General features: G+C 40.0%; 4 protein-coding genes across 4 annotated transcripts; 1 reads left to right on the forward strand and 3 right to left on the reverse strand.

Annotated features, from left to right (window-relative positions):
• Positions 1-1,897: 1,897 nt before the first annotated feature.
• eif4ea (eukaryotic translation initiation factor 4ea) lies at positions 1,898-6,679 on the reverse strand. The gene is made up of 7 exons (XM_014998991.2): positions 6,610-6,679; positions 5,826-5,926; positions 5,478-5,573; positions 4,214-4,277; positions 3,943-4,056; positions 3,574-3,713; positions 1,898-2,892 (listed from the first exon to the last, which is right to left on the reverse strand). The coding sequence occupies exons 1-7, from the start codon at positions 6,625-6,627 to the stop codon at positions 2,778-2,780; spliced, it is 648 nt and encodes a 215-aa protein (XP_014854477.1). The 5' UTR covers positions 6,628-6,679; the 3' UTR covers positions 1,898-2,777.
• Positions 6,680-7,796: 1,117 nt separating this feature from the next.
• adh5 (alcohol dehydrogenase 5) lies at positions 7,797-11,401 on the reverse strand. The gene is made up of 9 exons (XM_014998988.2): positions 11,296-11,401; positions 10,684-10,785; positions 9,687-9,828; positions 9,526-9,613; positions 9,218-9,437; positions 8,554-8,814; positions 8,350-8,485; positions 8,133-8,271; positions 7,797-8,003 (listed from the first exon to the last, which is right to left on the reverse strand). Exons 1-9 carry the CDS (start codon positions 11,311-11,313, stop codon positions 7,979-7,981), a joined length of 1,131 nt encoding a protein of 376 aa, XP_014854474.1. The 5' UTR covers positions 11,314-11,401; the 3' UTR covers positions 7,797-7,978.
• Positions 11,402-12,462: 1,061 nt separating this feature from the next.
• On the reverse strand, positions 12,463-15,843 carry gar1 (GAR1 homolog, ribonucleoprotein). The gene is made up of 7 exons (XM_014998989.2): positions 15,736-15,843; positions 15,338-15,514; positions 13,539-13,693; positions 13,381-13,440; positions 13,179-13,308; positions 12,956-13,066; positions 12,463-12,871 (listed from the first exon to the last, which is right to left on the reverse strand). The coding sequence occupies exons 2-7, from the start codon at positions 15,498-15,500 to the stop codon at positions 12,861-12,863; spliced, it is 630 nt and encodes a 209-aa protein (XP_014854475.2). The 5' UTR covers positions 15,501-15,514; positions 15,736-15,843; the 3' UTR covers positions 12,463-12,860.
• Positions 15,844-15,849: 6 nt separating this feature from the next.
• Positions 15,850-20,497, forward strand: LOC106924986 (alcohol dehydrogenase class-3-like). Its single transcript, XM_014998986.2, has 9 exons — positions 15,850-15,994; positions 16,997-17,098; positions 17,320-17,470; positions 17,581-17,668; positions 17,755-17,974; positions 19,227-19,490; positions 19,589-19,721; positions 19,831-19,969; positions 20,256-20,497. The coding sequence occupies exons 1-9, from the start codon at positions 15,977-15,979 to the stop codon at positions 20,287-20,289; spliced, it is 1,149 nt and encodes a 382-aa protein (XP_014854472.2). The 5' UTR covers positions 15,850-15,976; the 3' UTR covers positions 20,290-20,497.
• The last annotated feature ends 298 nt before the right edge of the window (positions 20,498-20,795 follow it).

Genomic DNA, 20,795 nt, shown 5'->3' on the forward strand with positions numbered 1-20,795 from the left:
ATGTGCTAATCAGCTCCTAGGGGGAAATCAAGGAGTTGCAAAATCTCATTCTAAATCTCACCGCTGGTGTGATCACAGCATCGTCACAAGTATCATTTAAGAAAAAGCTTTAAACAAGAGTTACAGTTCAGCCAAATAGGTTGCAGATGTTTAATTATGGATTTCTGTATTTTGTTTCGCCATAAATAAAATCCAACCCTGACCTTGCCTTCAGAGGTCACCTGATTGGTAGTCACAGCCCCACTATGTGTCATTTAAAGATGGCTTATTATACTTCATTGAACAGGCTATAGGTCTTTAGAAACACGTTTATTAGAGATTTCAGTTTGCTCCGTTCTGCACATGTTCAGCTCCTTTCAGGATGAGCTGTTTTAGGGCTCTGTTTCTTTAAATCCATATGAGCTGCTGTTGGCCACGCCCACTCATCCCTCTAACTCAACTTTACACTTGCCTGTGAAAATGGCTGCAAACAGATGTGCAATTATGCAACTCTACATCTTTGAAAAGCATAAATGGAGTCTCCTGCACAACTAACAAGAATACAGGAAGTCGATTGTGATTAGTAAGTCAACAACAAAACACTTATCTTTTCCAGAGCCATTGAACAGTCATTGTTCTTTTTGGGGCTATGATGCTTTTGTTTAGGAAAAACCTGGGTCACTATATTTAAAATGGGAAGGGTAATGAGGTCTGATTTTGAATAAATGCTGATTTTTGAGCTTCTTATTACTATAAAATTAGAATAAATGCAGAATCTTTTTAGTAGTATTTTTATTTATTTTTTTGGCCTTTCTTTTTATTGCTTTAGCAACCTGCCAGTGAGAATAGAAACAGAAATTAGCCATGTGGCTATAATCTCATGTAAATGTTCATTTCATCTTGTCCCATTTTTAAAAATGAACTTAAACCTGAATCCTGGTAAACAGATGAGGAAACCTCTGTGGAGTAGAAGACGCCTTTTAATTTTCAGAACTTTTTATTTTTGAAAACTTTCTAAAACACCTTGAAACATAAGAAATGCATCAAAAATTTCCTAATTGCAGGCCAGATTTGCTCCATTCTAGAAATGTGGTCTGAACCTGCAAAACAAAATCTAGAGGGTCACAAATGGCCCTCAGACCACACCTTGGGCAACCTTACATGACAGCCTGCAGTCCTGTCTTGGTCTTCCCTCAAGCAGTTCAACAGCGACACATAGTGGCCTAAACATGCAACTACAACAAGAAAGCGTTCATCTCTGATGACTTGTTTTATCCTCTATTAAATTCTCAGGAAGTCTTGCAGTAGATTTCCTTCAAACCGGTTGCGTTGCACACTTATTCTAAAACATTTTAGTCTTTTTTTAATCCATCATAAACTTAAAATAAAAAGTGAAGTTCAGACAGAACTACCCAGGCTAACCCCACATCAGTCAGCCCTTCATGGTGAAGTAGCAGCACAACATGGCGACCTGCTTACAGGAGGAAAAACATTTTATGACCTGAATAAACAAACAAAAAAAACTTTCTGGCCTGAACCTGAGAAAAAACCTGAACCTGAGATGATATCTGTATAATAAAGCACAGTGATGTGAGAATTATGCTGTGGGGATGTTTTTCTGTAGCAGAAACTGAATGACTGGTCCACAGAGAGACAAAGTCAAATCCCTGAGGGTTGGGGTCCCACAGACATCAAATGGCTAAATGTCCTGCAGTCCAACCATCTAATGATCCGATTCTGGTGGGTTTAAGCAGAAACCGAAAAGCAGGACGACTGCATCAAGATATCAAGGTAGCCTGAAAGTCCAGGAGAAACTGGATTTAAATCTGGTTAAAATTGCTGGATGGACTCTGTCCACAATGAGTAACAAATAAAAATATGGTCAATTCCACAGACTTTTAAAGACTTCCCAGAAACATTTTACACCACTTAATATATTTATTTCCATTGTTTATGAGAGAACACATCACTGTACAATTTATTTACATTGGTCCTTTTTACATATGTTGTAAAATAAAAATATGCAAACAGGGTTTAAACACTAAAGGCACCTTTTAGCTTCAAAAAATGTATTTTACCTCAAACCTTTTATTTTTCACTGCAGATTAAATCTGAGAATCATTGAAAGCATCTCCTTTCCCATCTACACAAACAGTGAGGCTTCAAGACAAAGGAACCGCAGCTCTGTGCTCTACAACTGAAGAATATTATAAAAACTTAACTGTGAGTGACTTGAAGCTGAAGAGAAAAGAAAACTCCTCTTCTGGTTTCCTTTTGTGGTTCTGGTTAGAAATCCTATTTTCTGCAGTCGACGTCAAGCTTCATTTGAACTGCATTTTGCTTCTGAAGGAGGAGCTTAAAATGAACACTTGTGCAACATAGATGAGTTCTAATAAAAAGAGATCAGTTACCCAACATGCACCAGAGATGACAAAGTCACATTTTATCACTTTAATTTTACAAAACTGAACATTTTCCTATTGTAAAATAAATGATTTTTATTGGACCCGAGCCAAACTTAAACTCAAATTTAGCAAAGTTTCCAATCGTTAGAAAGTTGTAATTCATAACCAAAGTATTTTTTACATTCCCCTTTAACATTTAATTCAAATACAACAGAAACTGCTACAAAATAAAGTGTCCATAGAAGTGGTACTTTTTGAATTGCACTCTCTCCACAAACTAAAGCTTTGGTCAGGTGTCAAAAGCAAAACATTCACCCTGTGGATTAATTTCTCAGTTACATTCATGGAAAAAAAACAACAGAAAACAACATGTGGTAAATAAATCCAGAGTCCTCAGGCAACAAACTTGTTCTTGGTGGTGGAACCGCTCTTGGTGGCTGTATCGGCATGCGACTGGTAGCCAATGATCACTTTTGGTGGGACGCCTAGCCTCTCCTTATAAACTCGCCTAGAAGCACAAACAAGTAGCCAAATATGAGCTGGTGCTGAAAATCTCTGGATATTACTCTAAAATGTCTGTACTGCTGCAGTGCAACAAAAAGCATCAGGAAATGAATTGAAGCATGAAAAAAAAACTGAACAAAATTTAAACTGTTAACTGCACAACTACAGGATGTACTCTACAGCAATGCATTCTGGGTACAGGATACATGTCATTTCCTGCATGGCATCACTGTGGAGAACATGAGGCTCAACAATTTCTGTGAATTTTTGCATTTGTTTAACACCCTGCTTGTTTCTTCACTCAAGTATTGCAATATTCTGTATTCATTTTTTGTTGCATACTCACAACCTGCTCAAAGTTTCTTGACAGAAAAAAAACAAACATGTATAAAGGAAACTGCTCTGTAATTCTTCTCATTTCAAAATAAGAGCATAAATATAAACATCTAGTTCAAAGATTCTTGGAGAATAAAATCTTCACAAATGTCAAACTTTATTCAACCGAAAGTTTACAATTAACGCTTTTTCTGAACAAATTTATTAAAGGGCAACATTTTAGAACTTAGCAAAAATGCTAAACAAAAAATGAGTTGCAGTATTATAACATAGCAGAAATTTTCCTACCACTGGAAATATTGAAAACCTGAAGGCCAAGTGAAACAAGATGGTGGTTTGTGCAGCTCACCCTATGTGGGTGATGGCGTCTTTGTTTTCAAAGTCTGTCGTCCAGATTGCGATTTTATCCCCTTTGGCTCTTACATTAATGACGGCGCCACAAACATCATCGCTATGGTCGTCAAACGCTTCACCCACCAGACACAAGAGCTGCAGGAGGACAAAACAGATTTAAACTGTTTCTACCGGAGACCGTCTCCAATATCTGACGTTTTCACAGTGCGAGGCATAAAACAAGGGTTTCGTCAAGTTAAATCATTAAAATTTTGTCTTCAAACATTAGTGATGTGATGTTCCAGATTATATTTATTCATATTCAACACGACTCAAATCCAACTTAAAAGAAAACTAAATATGGTTTTAGTGGAGCTCAGCATACCGTCTCTAACCAGAACCGGTCCAGATCGCTTTTCCGTTGCTGTTTGGACAAAGTTATCAGCCAGCGGCCACCTCGTCGGTTCCGCTCGTCCTCCCACATGGGTTCAATCCCGTCCTGTGGTCAAATACAGAACAGATCAGACAGGGAACTAGCTCTGCAAAATACTTTAAGGTCATTTATTATTCTTCATACTTTAATTTAATCCACAGTCAAAAACAAATCACAGTGCAGAGAATCAGATGTTTGTTGACGTGTAAGAGGTGAGCCTTACTTTAAACAGAGAGTAGTCACAGCCAGACATCAGGTTACTGGACAACTGGATGTGATTATACAACCTGCCAACAGGAGGCGATATTCTCATCAAATAGACACCTAAACTAAAGGCGCATAAAAATTTGTACTTAGTTCAACTTAATTGAAACAAACATTCTGGATCATTACAGAGTGGTGAACTCTAAACCGGTTTATTTTGATCACTCTGGCTTAAAGCTTAGAAAATATGAATACTTTCTGAACCTCTGGCAAATAAAGGATTTTATTTCATGAATGTGGTAACGTCCCTGTTGACATGAGATGAACTGCACTGAGTGATGCCATGGTGACTGAAGCAGGTATTGGTATTATTAGCAGTGTGGACCAGTTCAAGGTGCTACTATACAATTGAGTCAGCATTTCCATAAAGCTGCTCAAAAAGAAACATGAAATATTGGGTTTTCCTTCAGAACCTTGCTGCATGTAGACTTTTTCCTTCCACTCAACTATCCATTAATATGCCTTAGATAAAGAACACTGCACAGCCAGTTTCTTTAGCAGTGACCTCTTGACATACTGTTCTTGTGATTACAATCTCAAGTTCAATCTAGTTCAATTTCTAAAGACACACCAGCAGATAACCAGATTACATAGATGGCCCCCCCATGGATTACAAATGGCTGTCTGGTTGAAACGACGCGTGTGACGGGGGGGGGGGGGGGCGCATCGACTTTTTTGGGGGCAAGATGAATGTACATAGCTGAAAATAGACACCAACATCGGTAGCCTACAAGGTACTTGTTAAGCTTAAGGTTCTGTATTGATATTAGCCAGTCATCTTTTAGCTAACATTACCTGCATCCAACAGCTTTACTCAACTCAGTCGGTTAGTTTGGAGGGAGAAACTGTGAAAAGTTCTTTGCGTTTTGCTGGTTTGCTGCCGTGATTCTAACACAAACCTACGTAGCTCCGCACAGCAGCAGCAGGTCTCCTTCACAGGTGGAAACCCAGCGTATACAGTGTTCATGTTTTGTATTTTTTGTCATCCAGACGGCTTCCTGCGCCCCCCCTGCAATGACACGCACCCCCTCCACTAGGGGGACACGGCGCTAGGGGAACTAGGCGCCCCCTAGTTTCCAAACTAGGGGGCGCGCCCCACAGTTTGGGAACCTCTGACATAGAGAATGTACATCTGATGCAGAACCTTCTTAATATTCATCTTCAAAGTTTTGAATTGATATGAGAATGAGTCTGGTCTTCTATGAAGCGGTAAATCTACTCACGCCCAGAAGTCTTCAACGGTGTCGAACTTGGAGATGAGCCGGAGGTTGGCCTGCCACGTTTTGCTTTTGTCATTTTTGAAGAACCACAGAGCCCACCTGGAAAAACGAGAAGACCCTCAGAGAAGCACGGCTGCGTGCAATATTTGGAAACTGCATAAATCTTTATCTGTGCAGCTTTCATGCTGGGCTCAAACACGTCATGTTCAAACGATCTGTCATAAATCACAACAATAGGCAAACAGACCTTTATGCCCCAGTCATAAACCTCACAAATTTGACCTTAAAATGAACAACAATTTAATAAAAATGTTTTTGAAACTTATTTTGTAGCATGAAAGAAGAACTTGCCTGTTTTGTAAAGGATGTTTGATGTAACCTTCAGGACTCACAACCTTCTGCAGAGTTTTCTCACAGTTCTCCTTTTCCGAATTAACAGGAACTGAACTCGTCTGTTTGGAGGAAGATAAACACTTTTGAAGAAACAGAAAAAAGGGTTGACTAAACTGATGGAAAATGGATAGATACCAGGACAGGAAACTACCTCAATTTGGATCTGGAAAATAGCTTCCAGACTGGGTTCATCTCATGTCAGCCTCCGTTTCAAATAATAATAAATTCAATATTAAATAGACCCACAGATTTCTGGTTGCCAAAAACTTTTGCTTGCCAGAAGTGACGGGAACCGAGCTTTAACCCCACATCACCAGGAGCAGAACCAGCTGACGTAAACGTTAACGTCCTACTCCAGTCCGGGTTCTCATTCATTCCAACAGCAACAGTTTGATTCACCGACTCAACTGTTCTAAACGGTCCGAATAAATCTATGATGTGTGGTTCCGAATCAAACGTAACTCCGGTGTAAGTTCTGGTAAAAGCAAGTTCAGCAAGCAGTGATTGAACCGAACAACTCCATTGAAATCATCTTGTTGGATCCGTGACGGTAACTTCATGTGAAGCTAACGGGCTAGCTGGCAGAGTTTGGACCTTCATCCGCTTTTCTGGTTCCCGCTTCGAACCGCCACTAACTTTCCCTTCACTGTATGTGTGTTGAGTGGTGGATAAATTCTGTTTTCAGGCCCGTCACAGCCCACCTGGACCGATTCGGCTAACAACAGGGATGTATGGGACTCACCATTACAGCGGTCGCCATCTTCTGGAGTCAATTTTCTGCTTTTTGGCGTGTTAAAATAGTTTCAGGTTGCGCATGCGCACTCGGATTTACAGAAAAAGAACATGTTCACCCCAAACATATTTAAAAAAAATCAATAATTAAAAAAAGTTATGCATTGAGAAATTATTCTTCATGATTTATTTGAAGAATATGAAATAACTTAAATAACAAGAAAAAATACTGTAAATTGTAGAATTTTGCAAATATATGTACATACTTATTCACTTCAGTCAAAAAAATATTTTGAGGTAAATTAAATGTTGTAACTCAATCTTCAGAGTTGTAGATGCTCCTGTAGTAGTCAGTAGCACGACGGTTCTGAAGAAACCTCTGACTGAAGACACTCTGGTGCTGTGCTAATTAGCAGAAGGGGTTGTTTCCTTTCAAAGAATTATAATTGAATTAATTCCTAACCTCATTTGTTAATTTTAGGGAACCAGAAAATGTAGTTCAAATCACACCTGCAGGGATTAAATTAACAGAACAGGTGATAAAGATGGGCTGACAAGACTGACACACTTGATCAATAATTAATGCTTTTATTTCTCCATAACCTTCTGGAGTTTTTCAGTTTAACCTTTCAGCACACTATAGTTGTGATGCCTTCATGAACCCATAGGAAAGCCCAGAACCCGTCTACTCCAGAAGAATATCTGTTGAATCAAAAGCTGCCAGAGAGAGAGGGCCCACAGCTGGCAGAACCAGGAGCAAAAGCTGCTCTAGAGAAAGTCACCTGCCTCCAGACTGAACGCTCTGCACTTTTCTGTCTGTTCAGTGACACATGGAGTTTTCTGGCATCAGAACAAAGTCCAAATGAGTTTAGTTTTTAAGAGGAAGACGTGAAGATCTTCAGTCACTCTCAACTTTCAATTTCCTGTTTCACTTTAACAATGAAATGAGATCAATAAGATAAACCTGAAAGCTGCTGCTTCAGTTCCTCCCACATTATTGATGTGCAACGATAAGGCACACTTTCTACATTTAATAATGTAGGAGTTTTCAGTTTCTACGTGTAGGAGCTCCTAATGCATGGTGTGTGAGCTTCATCTTTCAGTACTAAATACATTTCATTTCAAGAATAAGCACCGAACTTGTTTTTGTCAAGTCAGAAAATGACCATACATCATTAAAAGACAAATAGTCAAAAGTAGCAAGTTAAATGTTTTAATAAGATTTTCTAAACAGAGTTCATGATTTAACGGTTCTGCTGTTAAAGAGCTTCTTCGAAACACTGGAATTTATATCCAACTAAGTGTGGAGAGGCAAGTGCTGGAACTGGTACTGGGATGGAGCTTCTTTAAGGCTGGATGTGACAAATGTTTTAGGCAGATCACAAAGTCAGCACGCTCCGGATGCTGCAAACAAACAAAAGGCAGAAAAGGCATCAGGATGTAGACAAAGCCTAATGCAATAAAACTAACGCTATTAAAACTAAAACCACAGCATAATGGTCTGACTGATTTGCATGATTATCAGTTTTCTACCTCTTTCCGGCGTGCATCAGGTCAAATGCTTCATTGATCTTCTCAAACGGCAGAGTGTGAGTAACAAACTCGTCCACCTTCAACTTTTTATTCATGTATTCTTCCACCAGTTTAGGAACGCTCTCCACACTCTTCCAGCCTGGAGGAACAACAGCTTCATTGAGGGACAGAGTTACAGACTGAAGTCTCATCAGAAAGGTTCAGAAGTGTTCCCCACCTCCGAACGCCGTGCCCCTCCACACTCTGCCCGTCACCAGCTGGAACGGCCTGGTGGAGATCTCCTGTCCCGCTCCTGCCACGCCGATGATGACGCTCTCCCCCCAGCCTTTGTGACACGCCTCCAGAGCAGCTCTCTGAGGAGAGACGGTCATGTTGCTGCAATCCATTTATCATCTCATCTCAACCAGTAACAACGTCTCACCATGATTTGCACATTTCCGATGCATTCGAATGAGTAATCCACGCCGCCGTCAGTCATCTCCACCAGAACCTCCTGGATGGGCCTGCTGTGATCCTTCGGGTTCACAAACTCTGTGGCTCCAAACTCTTTGGCCTTCTCAAACTTGTCGGGGTTGATGTCAACACCAATGATTCTGGTTGCTCCAGCAACCTTGCAGCCCATGATGGCAGCCAAACCGACGGCGCCGAGTCCGAACACAGCGCACGTGGAACCGGGTTCGACCTGTGAGAAGGGGCCAACATTTCTGAGAATTAATGGCTGAAATTATAGGATAATGGTCTGACTAGTCGATTTGTAGACAGAAAATTCACTTGTTTCGGTTGGTGAAATCTTACACAACACCACAGATAAAGATCTTAATATTTCTTGGTTATTTGGAACCTTTTGGCAACATCAGGCCAGCATGAAAACTGGGAATCAAATATGCATAATGCATTTGTTTTATGAATAATTCTGCAACAAAGTATCAGGGCATTTCATAATTTGTTTATTTTTCTTTGAAATTAAGTTTTTTTTTATTCTTTTCTGTGTTTATATTGTTTAGATGCAAAACATCCTTGAGCACCCTAGTAGTAGCAAGATTAATAATAGTTTTATTTCCTGATGAACCGCCTCCGAGACTCACCTTGGCAGTGTTCAGAGCAGCTCCATAACCCGTGGAAATCCCACATCCCAGAAGGCAGACTTTATCCAGCGGAGCTTTCTCATTAACCTTAGCCAGCGAGATGTCGGCCACCACCGTGTACTCAGAGAAGGTGCTGGTCCCCATGAAGTGGAACACCTGCTTCCCTTTGCAGGTGAAGCGTGACGTCTTGTCGGGGAGCAGGCCCTGACCCTGGGTGACTCTGCAGGGTGAAGAAGCATGGTGGATCCATGAGGACACATTCTTACTAATGTCTGAGTTTCCATTCGGTTTGTGTTTTTAAATGTCACCTAATTTTCTGGCACAGGTTGGTCTTTGGGTTTTTGCAGAATTTGCATTCACCACACTGAGGCACATATAAAGGGATGACAGTATCACCTGGGAGAGAATAACTCTGAATTAAAAACACAAATAACACAGCCCACCTGTATATTTATGCACCGCTCCTTACCTGGTTTGAACTTAGTGACGCCCTCACCAACGCTCTCCACAGTTCCAGCACCTTCATGTCCGAGGATGACAGGGAAAAGTCCCTCTGGGTCACTGCCACTCAGGGTGTAAGCATCGGTGTGACAAACCCCAGTAGCAAGAATCTAGGAGGTTTAGCAGCACATTATGAGCCTTTTATATTTCAGATATTAACCAACTTACAGGACAGAACAAATTATTACAGTAGGAAAGATAAATTATTGAGGAGAACTTTATGACTCTTACAGCTTCAGTGTGTGTCGTAGAGTAGCAACCAATATGTTAAGACCATAAAAAATAATACTGTACTTTAATAATTCAAAGAGCAACAAAAACTGGAATAAGAAATATTCTGCTTAAAGAGTAAAAAGTCTTAAAATGCAAACTGTGGTTTTTAGTATAAGAATACTTGATACATGTTAGAATTTGATGCAGCCTGAAGTATCAGCGTATTTTAAAAGGGTTTCCCTGCTGGGTTATGAGCTTATAATGAGGAAAAAGCAGGTGACATTCAGGATCCTGTTTGAGGCGTTCACAGTGAGTCTGGATCTGGAAGATGTGGTTCTGATAGAGGAAGAGGCCGGATCTTCCACTTACACCTTGGAAAATATCCAGAAGCCCAACTTAGAAATTTAACACTTTGTTCTTAGAGAACTTCTGGCATTTTTGTCAATAATTTTATGTATGATCGTTTTAATATTACGAATGTATGCCTTGAAACATAGAAAAAAAATCTTATTTTAGGACTTCTTTTCTTGTAAACATTTAAAATTAGCTAATCAATTTCTGAGTGTTTTGGCAGTAATTTTCTCCTCATGAACAACATTTTCCACATTTATCCTCACATCAGAATCCACAAACTGAACAGGTTTGAATGGAAAGCAAAGGGCCTAAAAATGACATCAGAATGCTCATTCAAGAGGGATTACTTTAATATTCACCACTTTAGAAAACTGGGCTAAAATCAGATTAAAATTCACCTTAATGCGAACTTCATGAGCCTTGGGTGGAGCAACCTCCACCTCCTCAATGGAGAGAGGCTTCCCTGCTTCCCAGGCAACAGCTGCCTTGCATTTGATCACCTGCAGGAAAAGAAATGGAGAATTAAACATCAACTATGTGTTGCAACAAGAACAAGTACCTCCTGTTATGCTGTGCATGCCAAAGGTCCCACAGTGCAGTCAGTTCCTCTATTTTCCTGCTGAAGCCTCTCGCTGCTTAGTTCAGTTTAATCTCTGCCGTTAACAGAGCTGCGTGACGCTCATTTTACCGCCAACAGAGAAATGCTTTAAATTTTGTTTTCATTGCATTACTTTTGCTTAAATCAGAGGAAAGACGGAGACCACGCTTAAGTGGCAGAAGCGGGGGAATCCTGAAAGTACCAGCTGGAACCGACCTGCTAAAGGTCCCTGCTGTTCAGTCTGCAGACCCAAATTCTTTGTTGCGATTCATTCAACACGCTTCTGTAAAAACCTCCATCTTGGCTCTCAGAACTTCAAGCTCTAACTAAACATGAACACTTTTAAAGCGTTTTCTTCACGCGGAGTAAAAATGCACACGAAATATTTCTGGTTTAGTTTGTGGAAACTTACTTTCCCAGCTGTCTCCATGTTCGTTCCTTCTGCAGCGAGGAGGCGGAGGATGCCGAGCAGCCGTAAAGGACTCAACCTCTAAGCCTATCAGAAGCGACAACGCTCAGCGTGCGTATGACGTCAGCTTGGGTAAAGGAGCGAAAATTGGGTCGAACAAGAAGTTATAAATCATCTCAGCCTGTTAATAATTTGTATTTTACGCAACAAATCTACATAAATTTGGACCTGAGCCAAAAGGTAGCCAGAATATGTTTTATGACAATTTAAATTGAAAACCACCTGACATTGTACTAAAAAAAAATATCTGGGATTTACAATAGAAAACAAATGGATGGAAATAAAATATAACTTTTGCTTTACTTCCTTTCTCTCTCTCTCTCTCTCTCTCTCTATATATATATATATATATATATATATATATAGCTCCTTTTTGCTTTATATTGTTCGTTTTGAATTTACTTCTGTTGCCTGTTAGTTTCAACATTTCCCATTAAAAATAATCCAACTGTACTTGATGCTCACTGAAGAGGTTCCAGGAAGTGAATATCCTGTTACATAAAACTGTTTTAAAATACATGTTATGCTCCAAGTCTGTTCACCTCTTTATATTCTCATTTTCTATCTACTTGTCATCTCACCCTTTCTACTTCCAGCAGGACCTTTAAACAAACCATTTCCTCCCAAATCATTCTGTCCATGGCAGGTGTTTTAATTACAAATTCATGTGCATAATCAATTGTCACACATTATGCAGATAATTATTCTAATATTCAAATCATGCACCTAAATTGTATATTATCTGTGAACTGTTTTGCACTCTCTTTTATTTATATCTTATTACTGAATATTACCGGTAAGGAAAAATTCCTGCACTTATGGTTTAAATCCTTCTATATAAATATATATATATGTATACCGCTCAAAAAAATAAAGGGAACATTTCACTTTAATTTTGTGTGTGGCTCCAAATCCAGGCCTCCATTGGTTAATAAATTTGATTTCCATTGATGATTTTTGTGTGATTTTGTTGTCAGCACATTCAACTTTGTACAGAACAAAGTATTCAATGAGAATATTTCATTCATTCAGATCTAGGATGTGTTATTTGAGTGTTCCCTTTATTTTTTTGAGCAGTGTATGTAAATAAAAAACAGCTGCACACCCACAGACAGAAAACCTTTTAATCAAGGCCTTTAACAAAAATTCAGTTTATGAAATATTTCTATTAAAATGTTTCCAGCCAATGCTGAATAAACTTAGATTTCTCTACGTTAGAAAAATCACCACATGAAAGTTTTATGGAAGCATTTCCTAGAATTATATTTTTCCCCATCAAGACAGAATATTAGAACAAAAGTAAACGGTCCCCTCTGTGTCAGACACAAACACATGAACCTTTTAAATAATGGTAAAAAATACATATAAATCCATCAGTCACCCAGACAAAAGATGAAGAAAACTCATCAGTTAAAGTCCCAATGAGTCTGTGAGGCCAGAATCCAGCAGACTGAAAGCTTTTAGTTGGAGGTTCGATGTGATGTTGACTCCAGGCCAGCAGAATGCGCTCATCTTCCACCTGAACATCAGAACAAACCATGAGGACACCCAGCAACATTCTGACGCAGGATGACAAATATCCTGAACAGAGAGAAGTTCTGACCTCTGAATCCCCGTCCTCCTCCTCCTCCTCTCCCCCTGAAGCCTCCTCCACCTCCTCGGCCTCCTCCAAATCCTCCTCGGCTGCCTCCTCCCCTCCCACCTCTAAAACCACCTGATAGAAACGAAAACAGGAACTAATCATACATGGTGGACCTGATTATGTACAAACCCAAGTAGCAGCACCAGCATTCTACAGATGATTGAATGTGACAGACTAGACCAACCTCCACGCCCACCGCCTCTTCCTCCACCTCTGCCTCCTCCTCTTCCGCCCCCCCTCGGAGGCCCCTTTTCTCCTGGAGGTCTTGGCAGGAACCTCTGCAGCGGCAGCAGCTTCATTGGATCGATATAAAACTAAACCCGAAGGGATTTAGAATCAGTTCAGTCTGGAAAAGAATCAATCACAGTCTGAAAATGAGTTTTTACCTTCTGCATTTTCTTGAACGAAGATGCTTTCATGTTTTCAGAGAGCTTTACTGAAAAATACTGCAGGAATCTGTTAAAGAAAGAAACCAATCCTGGATGCAACACATGAAAATCCTCAGAAGTTTCAGAGCCTAAAATCAGGACAAGAGAAAGGATACAAAGTCTCGGAGTTGGCCAAATATCTCGTCCACTTTCCCGATCTGCTCTTTGTTTTCCAAGTAGACCGGAGCGTTGAAGTAGGGAACTTTGTTTTCTTCCGTCGTACACTTACATACAATGTCATCTTCACAGGGGTGCATGAATTCCCCCACAGCTGCAGAGACAAAGTCATTATTACATTAAATTATTAATGTCTAAAAACTACAGACATCTGCACCACACATTCAGCTACTTGCAGCAGCATTTCTGTTCTGGGAAATTATTCACATTTTCTATTGTTACAGCAACAACATGTATTTTACATGGCAGACCAAAAGATAATGGTGGATAATTGAGGAATGAAAAGAAGAATTCATGGTTTGCAATATTTAACAAATAAAATCTGAAAAGTGTGGTGTGCACTTTATTTTGCAGAAATAAAGTTTCTGTGCATCAACAGCTTAGGGTAAATAATAAAGGCTAATGACAAAATCTATGCAACAGTGAACAAAACAACAGTTGAAATAAAAAAAAACAACTCCTGAAATGTTTAGAGTTCTGCAGGTTTTACTAAATCGTTTCAGAAGAAGTTTCCTAATGTCAAAAACAGCCGAGGCCATTATGCTGCAAGAGAAACTATTTTTTATGCAACTCAATCTTCTCTGGAACTTGTTGCTCAGATCAGACCTGGTGAAGTTATTGTGACAGTATGTTACAAAAACTTCACAGCATTGTACTATTGTGATGTAGTAAACAAACTTTGGTATGACCACTCCAGGTATTTAAAGATCTGTAGAGACACCAGTGCAGTCAGCACACACGTACAACACGTTTCCACCAGGTTCAAGTTGACATGACAACACCTACACCTGCATCCTCCACCCACTTCCATTTCAGCACCAACTTAAGGCCAGTCACCTGTTTGTTAGCCTCTACCTGCAGGTTGCCATTTTATCCCTTTTTAGTTCCATTTCAAAATCATTTTATATTTTCTTGGAGGAAAATATGAATACTTAAATATGAATACTTAAACATCTCCATAATTAAAGTAAATTAGTTATGGAGATGGTCATGAAACGGATTAAATCTCAGAGATATTTTATTGAACATTCCTTTGCAAAAGCTTTGGAATAAACTACATTAGAATTTATTTTGAATCAGAGTTACCTTTATTGGCCAACTTATGCACAAAAACTGGAAATCTGACTTCAGCTCCACTTTAGGCCATTCAGGTTTACGTAGAAAACATCACCTTTCAAAATTTCAAATCTACAGATGATTAACAATCAAAACCTCAAATAATAGCTGAATTCTGACCCCAAATCCCAGTGGGGTTAAAAAGGAGGCTTTATGGATGAATGGAACAGCAAAAGCAAATGAGGTGAATTAGTAGCGCATAACAACTGATGGGTCCTCCAGTACATGTTACTGTGAGTTAAGGGCTCTGCTGCCGAATATTCAGCTGTTAGCATGTCATCACAATCATCAGACTTTAATACAGCAATAGTCTTCAGTTGGTGAAGACTGTTGTTGCAAAACCAGAAGAGGTTCGTTGCAAGTCTGACTGCTTCCAGAAAATCTTCCTGCTCACAACCTCACCGTCCACAACAAGTAACTGGAAATACGTGGATATGAGTTAATTTCCCTTGGCATAAATAAAATATTTTTGAATTCAATATAAAACCAACCAGAATTAGCCCATAACTTCAGGTTTTAAAACCGTCCTAATGTGCCACCTAATCTCCTGATACTAGAATCAACTGAAAGATCTCTCGTCTCATCAGAGCTCTGCTACCTCCGCTGGTTGAACTGATCTTACCCACAACTCGCTCCGGAGGACCGAAGTCCTGCTGTCTGTTGAAGCCGCCTCTTCCACCACCTCGGCCGAATCCTCCACCGCCTCTGAAGCCCCCACCTCGGTTAAAACCTCCACCTCCTCTGTTAAAACCCCCACCACGTCCACCTCCGCCTCTGAACGACATTTTCCTTCGGATGTCTGAAATAGAAAGAAATGAGAAGGAAAGTAAAACGCAATGAAAGTTGAACTCAGTAGCATCAACACATGCATCTCAATGAGCTAACGGTATTAGCTCCTGCTAACTAGTTAGCTTCCTCGAGCACACCCACTAAGCAACATTATTAAACTACAAAACATGTTATAGCATCACTTAAGATATAAAAACGAAACATCTAAAACATATTCAATAGAATACATACTTGAATTACTAGCTGAGCGCTCTACCGACTCCAATCTCCATGCGACAACACGTGTGAACAGAGGCTGCCGTAAACATAAAGTGTATCGGAAAGTGTCGTAAACGTCGTGGGCGTCATCTTTAAAGGAACAAACACATTTTTTGTTCTCTCTTGTGACAGCTGCTGCTGCTGGTTAAGTGCTTGTTTTCTAACAGTTTCATTTCTAATATTTGTTCACTTCCAGGCTTATTTTCACTTAATAATGGCAACAACAGGACAGGTAAGAAAGCACAATTTTGTCTGTCTTTTCTTTCAACAGTTAGCAATAAATGGATTAATTACCGACACTGATGCTGAAGTTCACACCCGATTCGCGACTTCCTATTTATTTCACATGATCGACGCGTCCATATAGACGAGTCCACCATGGCGATATAAATAAAGTAGAGTCTAGGAACTTTCAAAAATAATCTGAAAATATTCGATTATTTCACTTTCATATTTAGCATTAGTGATAGTGAGATGAAGCTTCATGAAACACTAAAGCTTTTCACCCATATGATGTAAAAAAAATATTGGTCCAGATGAGGCGAAACTTTAAGACGCTTCATTCGCTTTACTATTAATTATTCACTATTAATTATTCAATAAAGTGGATACTAAATGTAAAACAGGCATATGGTTTATAATGATGCAAAGGAAGGAAGGATGTCCTGCAGCAGTCATACAAATCTGTATGAGATTCTGTACACCAACAGTCTTCAGATCTGAGTTACGACATTTAATTTTCCTTTAGGAAAGTATTTTTAAATTAAATTAAATAACAGTTTCTACTGTGAAGCTGTTGTGCCCATTTTTGAAAAATCAAGTATTATGTGTTCTAATTGTTAATTGAGTTTTTACAGAAAATTCAACTTATTAAACTTTTTCAGGCCATGTTTGATCTTCTTAAAAATATATTTTTATTGCACCTGTTCTGTGTTGGTCCAAAAGAGCTTCGTGTAATTAATAGGGTTTCTACTGTAAAAGATGGGCTGCATTTAACAATAATGCAGTCTATGTTTGACTTCTTCTTTTGTAGTTGGGCTGGACCTAAAAATCTCTGGGTAATCTAATCTTTTCAGATTTTGAACTAGAGGTTTAAAAACTGTGAAACATCTCTGTACTGAGGGTTGGTGTAAGTCTGACATGAACTTCGTCAACTGCCAGTTGTTCCCCATCCAATCGTTATAGCTTCAGGGTGTGGCAAGGAAATTCACTTGGCATGTTTCATTTTTTCCAGGTAATCAGATGCATGGCAGCTGTTGCTTGGGAGCCCAGGAAGCCTCTTTCTATTGAAAAAGTGGATGTTGCCCCTCCTAAGGCTCATGAAGTCCGGATCAAGGTACACACACTGCACACACACATTTGAATTAGTTTCTGATGCAGTTTTAGAGGTTTTCATGCTAACTATGATGCATGTCATTAAAATATTATCTCAAAGTTATGCAAAATATATCTGAAAGATAAAACTTGTTACTGTCTCAGCTTGATAATCCTGCTGGGAAAAACATCAGCTTCCTCTTTCTGAAACTGATCAGTTGTTTCAATGTTTTGTTTCTGCAGGTTGTTGCCTCAGGTGTGTGCCACACAGACTGGGAATACCTGTATGAGGCCGGAAGAGGAATGAACCTCCGACCTTTCCCTCTGGTTCTGGGCCATGAAGCGGCGGGTGTAGTGGAGAGTGTTGGCCCAGACGTAACCAAGTTTGCACCGGGTAATTTTCACAGTAAAACACACAAATATCAGAGTCAGATTTTGGTTTTACTTCATCTTTTTTGCCCATTGTATCCTCTTTTAATGCTTGTGCTTTCATTTTGTTGTCAGGGGATAAAGTCATTCCTCTTTTTCTTCCGTTTTGTGAAGAGTGTGACCAGTGTAAATGTGAGAAAACAAACCTCTGCAAGAAGAACTGGTGATTTCTGAGTCACACACACAGTCGCATGCATGGTGTTTCCCCCACAGACTTTAATTATGCTCTGATCTTCATGTCACTTACAGGGAAAACACACAAGCGGGTGTTTTGGCTGACGGGACGAGCAGAATATCTTGCAGAGGGCAGCAGGTCTACCAGTTCCTGGGTATCAGCTCCTTCTGTCAGTACACGGTGGTTCCCGACACGTCTCTGGCAAAGATAAACCCCAAGGCTCCACTGGAAAAAGTCTGCCTGTTGGGCTGCGGCGTCTCCACTGGTTACGGTGCGGCTGTTAAAACCGGGAAGGTGAGAGGACTGAAACTACCTGGTTTAGGTTAAAGCTGATTGGTCACCAACTCAAATCAACCTACCTACCTACCTTCCTTCCTTCCTTCCTTCCTTCCTTCCTTCCTTCCTTCCTTCCTTCCTTCCTTCCTTCCTTCCTTCCTTCCTTCCTTCCTTCCTTCCTTCCTTCCTTCCTTCCTTCCTTCCTTCCTTCCTTCCTTCCTTCCTTCCTTCCTTCCTTCCTTCCTTCCTTCCTTCCTTCCTTCCTTCCTTCCCTCCCTCCCTCCCTCCCTAAACTTGTATTGTTTGTGTTGCACACAGGCCTTTTTGATGAAATAGTTGATGTAAATTAATGCTGTTTGTTTTTTTTTGTGTGTGTTATTTACTAGTTCTGTTGCAGTTTGATGCGGTTGCGGAGGGGGACAGCATCACTCCGCTGTTGCTAGGAGACGGGTGGAATGAATGTGTCTTTTTCTAACAGCTGTGTAGTGATACTGCTAACTGAGTTACTTTGTAACAATTATTAAATGACAATGTTGCGACTCAATCACATCTTGGTTGATTTGTTTGTCACTGTTACATTTGCTTGTATAACATTAATCATGACTGATTTTGAAGCCCAGCCCCAAGCAATAAAGCAATGTGACCTGTGTGATAATATCATACATGTGTTTTTGAGCTGCTTTGGTAGATCTACGTGTTATTTTAGTCTTGATAGTCTGAGACGTTTTCTTGACATGAACATCAAACTTGAGATGTGAGTCTCAGATAACCCCATATATTTCAGCTTAGATGAATCAATTTCCTCTTGATTCATCTTCGTTTAAAACTCTTTCTTCAATGTGTTTTGAAACACATTGAAGAAAAACGCATTGAAACGGACATTAAGCAGCCAACTGCTGAGTTAATAATTCTGCAGCCTGATAAGCAGTAGCTGTAGTTACATAAATGACTGCATCATCTGCATACAGTGAGCAGAAAAGCAGAGGCCACAGCATCGACCCTTGTGGTACACCTACATCACATTCCAAATGTTGTCAATGCAAAAATGTAGTTTATTTGAACACATTTCTGTCTACACGAAACGTTTTGATGCTAGTTGAGAAATGTGATTGCCGAATAACTTTACCTTGATCCAGATGATTTTTAATGGCTTCTGTAAAGTTACATATGGTCATTTCTGTTGAGTATTTTGATCCAAATTATTGTCCAATATCTTGTTTCTTTAAAGAAGTTAATTTACTTTTTCATCCATCTTTGCGTTTCCATCCAGGTTGAGGAAGGTTCCTGCTGTGCCGTGTTCGGACTCGGAGCCGTGGGTCTGGCTGCCATTATGGGCTGCCAGGTGGCCAAGGCCAGAAGGATCATCGCGGTCGACATCAACCCTGACAAGTTCCAGAAAGCCATGGAGTTTGGAGCGACAGAGTGTATCAACCCCAGAGATTATGGAAACAAGCCCATCCAGGAGGTTCTGGTGGAGAAGACCAACGGGGGGGTGGACTACGCTCTAGAGTGTGTTGGCAGTCCAGTTACCATGGTGGATGTCATTTCTTTTCCTAAATGAGAAAACTAAGATTTAAGGTTGAAGTTTTCCATGTAGTTTATGAAAGACTGGTCTTGTTTTGCTGTTTCTAGAGTGCTGCACTGGAGTCCACAAGAGACGGCTGCGGGACATGCGTCATTTCTGGGTGGACAGAGACGGAGTGGATGAACGTCCAGGTTATAAAGATCCTGATGGGGCGCACCCTGAAGGGGACTTACTTTGGAGGTCAGTTCAACACTTTCCAGCCTTATTTTAGGTTTGTAGTTTTACTTCTAGGGGTGTGAATACTTTTGGAACCTGACATAATTAAACTTGATGTTGTTTTGTTGTGAAGGTTGGAAGAGTGCAAGGGACGTTCCTCAGCTGGTGGAGTATTACATGCAGAAGAAGCTGAAGCTGGATGAATTTATCAGCCATAATCTCCCCCTGGCTCAGATCAATGACGCCTTCGACCTGCTGAGAAACGGTCAAAGGTGAGAAGCTGTTCAGTTTTCACTCCGTTTGTGGTTGTTTCCTCTGTTTAGATAGCTGCAGAGCAGAGCTAAACTTAAATCACTGAGCAAATCTCACAACATCTTTACTTCCTGTGCAGTTCTTTTCTGAAACATGCTCAGTTTAATGAGTTTAAAACTCATTAGTCTTTTTTTTTTCTTTTAATGCACCATGTAGTTTATTTTTAATAACTGTAGTCATGTATTTTCTTCTATAGAAGGAAACCTTGAGTTATCCTCATCATTCTTCCTGTTTTTATTTGTTTAGTATCCGAACAGTCATCAGTCTGGAAGACTTCTGAAAGAAGGATGCAGCAGAACTGAGTCCATCATGAAGAATGCCCTTGTTTTAGCATCAAGTTACCATAAATACCACTAGGTGGCAGTGTTGTATCGTAGAAAAAACTTTAACATTTGTTCCTATAATCATCCTATCACGTTTCCATTTATGAAGTTTCTTTTATTTTATGTTTTTCCTACAGTTTATTAAAGTCTTGATGCAAACACCAAGCTCTAATGCCTCATTTAAAGAAACAAATTCCTAATTCTGCAGCATCTGCAGCAGTGTCAGGGTATATTCTCTATACATCTGTAACAGTTGGCAGCGACAGTGACTCTGAAGTTGCTTTGCACCAACTTGGACAGGAAGCTGGGATAAAAGCTGTGGGAACCAAAAGGCCGAATCCATCCTCAGCTGTGAGGGACGGCGGCTTCATGTGGTCAGGCTGACCAGATTTCGTCCTTGGTAATATTATATATATTGAGCGGTTAGGAAAACAGTTGTGGGCTGTCAGGACAGAAGACAAAA

Source organism: Poecilia mexicana, unplaced genomic scaffold, assembly GCF_051168715.1.
Source record: "Poecilia mexicana isolate PSO_F unplaced genomic scaffold, ASM5116871v1 scaffold_10, whole genome shotgun sequence".
Lineage (NCBI taxonomy): Eukaryota > Metazoa > Chordata > Actinopteri > Cyprinodontiformes > Poeciliidae > Poecilia > Poecilia mexicana.

Bases quoted from the DNA above. Each gene is read 5' to 3' on its own strand.
- eif4ea (XM_014998991.2), bottom strand. The intron at 4,278-5,477 runs GTGAGTAGATTT...TCCTGTTGGCAG, and splicing joins ACCGTTGAAGACTTCTGGGC to GTTGTATAATCACATCCAGT. The intron at 2,893-3,573 runs GTGAGCTGCACA...TTGTGCTTCTAG, and splicing joins GACGCCATCACCCACATAGG to GCGAGTTTATAAGGAGAGGC.
- adh5 (XM_014998988.2), bottom strand. The intron at 9,614-9,686 runs GTAAGGAGCGGT...ATTCTCTCCCAG, and splicing joins CGTCACTAAGTTCAAACCAG to GTGATACTGTCATCCCTTTA. The intron at 8,815-9,217 runs GTGAGTCTCGGA...CCCTTCTCACAG, and splicing joins CTGCTCTGAACACTGCCAAG to GTCGAACCCGGTTCCACGTG.
- gar1 (XM_014998989.2), bottom strand. From the start codon at position 15,500: ATGTCGTTCAGAGGCGGAGGTGGACGTGGTGGGGGTTTTAACAGAGGA. The intron at 13,441-13,538 runs GTATCCTTTCTC...AGATTCCTGCAG, and splicing joins TTGGCCAACTCCGAGACTTT to TATTTTTCAGTAAAGCTCTC. The intron at 13,309-13,380 runs GTAAAAACTCAT...CTTCGGGTTTAG, and splicing joins CGTTCAAGAAAATGCAGAAG to TTTTATATCGATCCAATGAA.
- LOC106924986 (XM_014998986.2), top strand. The intron at 19,722-19,830 runs GTCAGTTCAACA...TTTGTTGTGAAG, and splicing joins GAAGGGGACTTACTTTGGAG to GTTGGAAGAGTGCAAGGGAC. The intron at 19,970-20,255 runs GTGAGAAGCTGT...TTATTTGTTTAG, and splicing joins CTGCTGAGAAACGGTCAAAG to TATCCGAACAGTCATCAGTC.